A 3906-nucleotide genomic window follows, 5' to 3' on the forward strand; every position below is an offset into this window, starting at 1 on the left:
AGATGTTGAAAGTCTCGTGTTAATTATCTTTTTATAGTATACAAATGAGATACAAACTTCACATTACAAATCGATTTTGTAGGATTGAGTTAAATTTATAGTTCACTTTAACAAACAAAGAAATTTGTAACACGGGTTTTATTTAATTGCTTCAAACTTATAAATAGTTATGAAATATCAAAATCTTTAGTATTTTATTCATAGACATTGTTGATAAAGAAAAGAGAAAAAAAGAATAGAGAAAAAGGGTGTTGTTGTGTTGATCATGTGGGTGACAAGGTGGTGGTCAGTGATAGCAGTTAGCCATAAACAGTAATTATGTGTAAGTGTTTGTGTGAGGTCAAAGCAGACGTTAATGTTGGTGTTCTTCCCTTAAGTCAAAAAAATGGCACTGAAGAAAAACATGTGAGCAGAAGAGAAAGAGAGGTAGATCCAACAGTGAAGGTTTGCATGTAACAGGTGAGAACAGTAGCGGAGACACACACTGAGTCTTTCTGCTCCTAAGATCACCCAAACCCGACCACATCGTGCACCCCAAAGCACTTGCTGCTTTTTCTCCACACTATTTGTTTCCCAACATCTTCACAACCAACACCACTGTCACTCCACACTCTTAATCCCCTTTCAACCATTCAACCAAACTCTTCTTTCTTAATTATATATTAATCCCACACTCATTTAAGAACAAAACTTACTATTAAAACTCTTAAAGAAAATGATTATTATGACTGTGGTGTGAAAAGAGAGAAGCTAGGTTAAGCTTCGTTGACTGACTTTGAATTTGGCATTATTCCCCACCACAAACACAAGGGTAGGTAGAGTTGTGACCATATTTATTCTTAATGAACATGTTACGTATATAAAAGAGTTTTTTATACAAAATCTGTGCAACCTTTTTTTGATCACTGTTCTTGCAAACGTTCTTTCAAGTCCCAAGGTAATCTCATCATCCAGGACCTGACTTTTTTTTTTTTTTTTTTTTCTTTCTTTCTTTCTTTTCTTTCTCACTCTCTCTACCTCTTTTGTATATTTATTTTGCCCCTTGTTATGTCACACTTCGCAAGTGATTTCTTGTCTCCCCTTTCTTTACTTTATTGGGTCTGCTTTACCAACATTGGATTTCTAACTCCTCTTCTTCCTCACTCTTCCATTATGCTTATTATTTTCTTAACTCTCAAACTTATCTTTTGCTTACCTTTATTTATCTACCTCTCCCTCAACTCCTCCTCCACCACTACCACACTACCTCTTCTCTCTTTCATAATAACCTAATCCTTTCTACACTCTCATCATCATCATGACTCACCCCTTTTGCTCCAATCACTTCAATTCTTGGTTTGACCTCAATTCTCCATTCCTTTTCTCTTCTTCTTCTTCTTCTTCTTCTTCATCACCTTGCTCCAACCCTCCATTCTATTTTCCTTCTACTTTTCATCACAATCAATCTTCTTCTCCCCCCAAAGAAGCACTTCCTCTCCTTAACCTTAGCCCTGCAAGGGGTGAAGATCTTGAATCTTCCTTCAGTGCCATGAAAGTCAACAGAGAGAAGGAGAGAGAAGCAAGCATATCGTCCAATAATAACTCCAACTCCATGGATGATGAAACTGTCACCGTGGCTTTGCACTTAGGGCTTCCAAACACTACTGCTTCTGCTTCTGCTGATTCATCTTCAAACACATACTCACCACACAAAGAAAAAGCTTGTGAGTATTCTCCCAGTAGAATTAACAAGGGCCAATATTGGATCCCTACCCCTGCTCAAATTCTCATCGGTCCAACACAGTTCTCCTGCCCCCTTTGTTTCAAGACTTTCAACAGATACAACAACATGCAGGTACTTAAAAACCATCAAACCATTCATTCAAGATGGTTCATATATAGAAGGAAAAGAAAAAGAATGTTATCACTTTCTTTCTTTTGATTATTGTTTTTTTCACTCCTACAATAATCCTACCACATACTTTCCCAGATCTTACTTTTGTGGAAAATTGTTGAAAAGAAAATTTCCATTTGTAAATATCATCACTTTTAATTATTTTTAGCCTATAACCTATGCTGTCTTCAATTCCTTACGGGAGCACTTGTGTAATTTAGGGTTTTTGTAACAACTATTGCATGTCCTTTATTTTTTTATCTTAAGCTAATCAATCAATCTCAAAGGTTTTTTACCATGCCCCTTTTGTAGTCGAAGAGACGAAAATGGAAAAATCCCACTCCAATGAAAGATCAGTACTATTTATTAAGGCTATATTTTGAGGACCTGCAAAGTGTTATTAACTGGTGTTAAACAGAAAACGGCAGGGACTAACTATTGATATCTAGGGCTTATTTTAAATCTTATGCTAAAGATGTTACATAGAGAGAACAACAACGTTAACACCAACAACACGAGGTGACATAAAGTGAAACAACATCAATAAATTAAGTTTTCATTATTAGTACAACACGCATGGAGTGAGTTTTTATTTTGATCTCTACAAACATAAACAAAAATAGCTGTCCAATATTCCCTTGTTGGGCTTCCGAGCTACTACTTTATTAGGATGCCCTACATTGTTACCTTTTTTCTTTACTCCTAGACCATATAGGTGACTAAGAAGTATTGAAACATGTTGAAAAAGACGCGGGTCCTTGATTATACATATATGTATATATATATATCCTTAGGCTTTCTGACTCAAAATCTTGGCCTGTTCGGGAAAATAATTCTTAATCTTAACAATGTTACATGCAATGCAACAAACAAAGATAGTGTTTGTAGGGAATCCGATTTCACAGTGAGGCTTTTGGACTGTATCGATGGTTCCAAATATTTAACATGTGAATGTGAGTGAGTGAATGAATGATTTTCACCACACCCCTTTTGAACTGTTTTGGTGTTGAATGATGATGATGATGTTGCTCCAAAAATTAACCTTTGCAGATGCATATGTGGGGGCATGGATCTCAATATAGAAAGGGGCCAGAGTCTCTGAGAGGAACTCAACCAACAGCAATGCTTAGACTTCCTTGCTATTGTTGTGCACCTGAATGCAAGAACAACATTGATCATCCAAGAGCAAAGCCACTCAAAGATTTTAGGACCCTCCAAACTCATTACAAGAGAAAGCATGGAATCAAGCCCTTCATGTGCAGAAAATGCTGCAAAGCTTTTGCTGTTAGGGGTGATTGGAGGACCCATGAGAAGAACTGTGGCAAGTTATGGTATTGCTCTTGTGGCTCTGATTTCAAGCACAAACGCTCTCTCAAAGATCATATCAAGGCTTTTGGGAATGGACATAAAGCTTTTGGAATCGATTGTTTTGACCAGGACGATGAAGCTGCCTCTGAAATTGAGCATGAAAATGTCAATGAATCTTTACTTTCTAGTCATAGTTGATGTGTCACATTTGAGGATTCTCATGTTTTCAAACTGATATTAAATTCTTCACTGTCTCACTCCCTTCTCTAACCATTTCTTGTTTCTTCATTCTGCATAATCAAATTTCTGTAACTTCTTCTTTTCTCTCATTTTGCTTCTGGTTTCTATGTTCAAATTTTATATCACTTTCTTACCTAATACACCTCATTTTTTAACTTAATACTTAAAAACTACACTTTACTAATCATTGCAGACTGTGATATATGCAAAGAAGATCACGTGCATGTTAAATTTGAATAAACTTTTCTGTCAAGATTTGTAGTTTTACAATGACATTTCTCCTTTATTATATATAGGTAATTATTCAGTTTTTAAGGAAACAATATTGTTATTATATTTAAACTACAACGCGTATAAATAAAAGTTTCTCAAAACTAAGGTACTACGTTTATAATTAATAGACAAAGAGAAGGTGCGCGTTGAACTTTATTTAAGAAAAACAAAAAGGGAAAAGGGTAAATATATATATATATATATATATATAT

General features: G+C 35.3%; 1 protein-coding gene across 1 annotated transcript; it reads left to right on the plus strand.

Annotated features, from left to right (window-relative positions):
- The first annotated feature begins 1047 nt into the window (after positions 1-1047).
- On the plus strand, positions 1048-3451 carry LOC114184260 (zinc finger protein WIP2-like). Its single transcript, XM_028071550.2, has 2 exons — positions 1048-1834; positions 2924-3451. Exons 1-2 carry the CDS (start codon positions 1298-1300, stop codon positions 3377-3379), a joined length of 993 nt encoding a protein of 330 aa, XP_027927351.1. The 5' UTR covers positions 1048-1297; the 3' UTR covers positions 3380-3451.
- The last annotated feature ends 455 nt before the right edge of the window (positions 3452-3906 follow it).

The sequence above is a fragment of the Vigna unguiculata genome, chromosome 5, assembly GCF_037176805.1.
Source record: "Vigna unguiculata cultivar grain cowpea cultivar isolate G323 ecotype 2 chromosome 5, ASM3717680v1, whole genome shotgun sequence".
NCBI classification, from domain to species: Eukaryota; Viridiplantae; Streptophyta; class Magnoliopsida; order Fabales; family Fabaceae; genus Vigna; species Vigna unguiculata.

Coding starts and splice junctions, on each gene's coding strand:
- LOC114184260 (XM_028071550.2), top strand. CDS start 1,298: ATGACTCACCCCTTTTGCTCCAATCACTTCAATTCTTGGTTTGACCTC. Junction 1,835..2,923: donor ACAGATACAACAACATGCAG/GTACTTAAAAAC, acceptor TAACCTTTGCAG/ATGCATATGTGGGGGCATGG.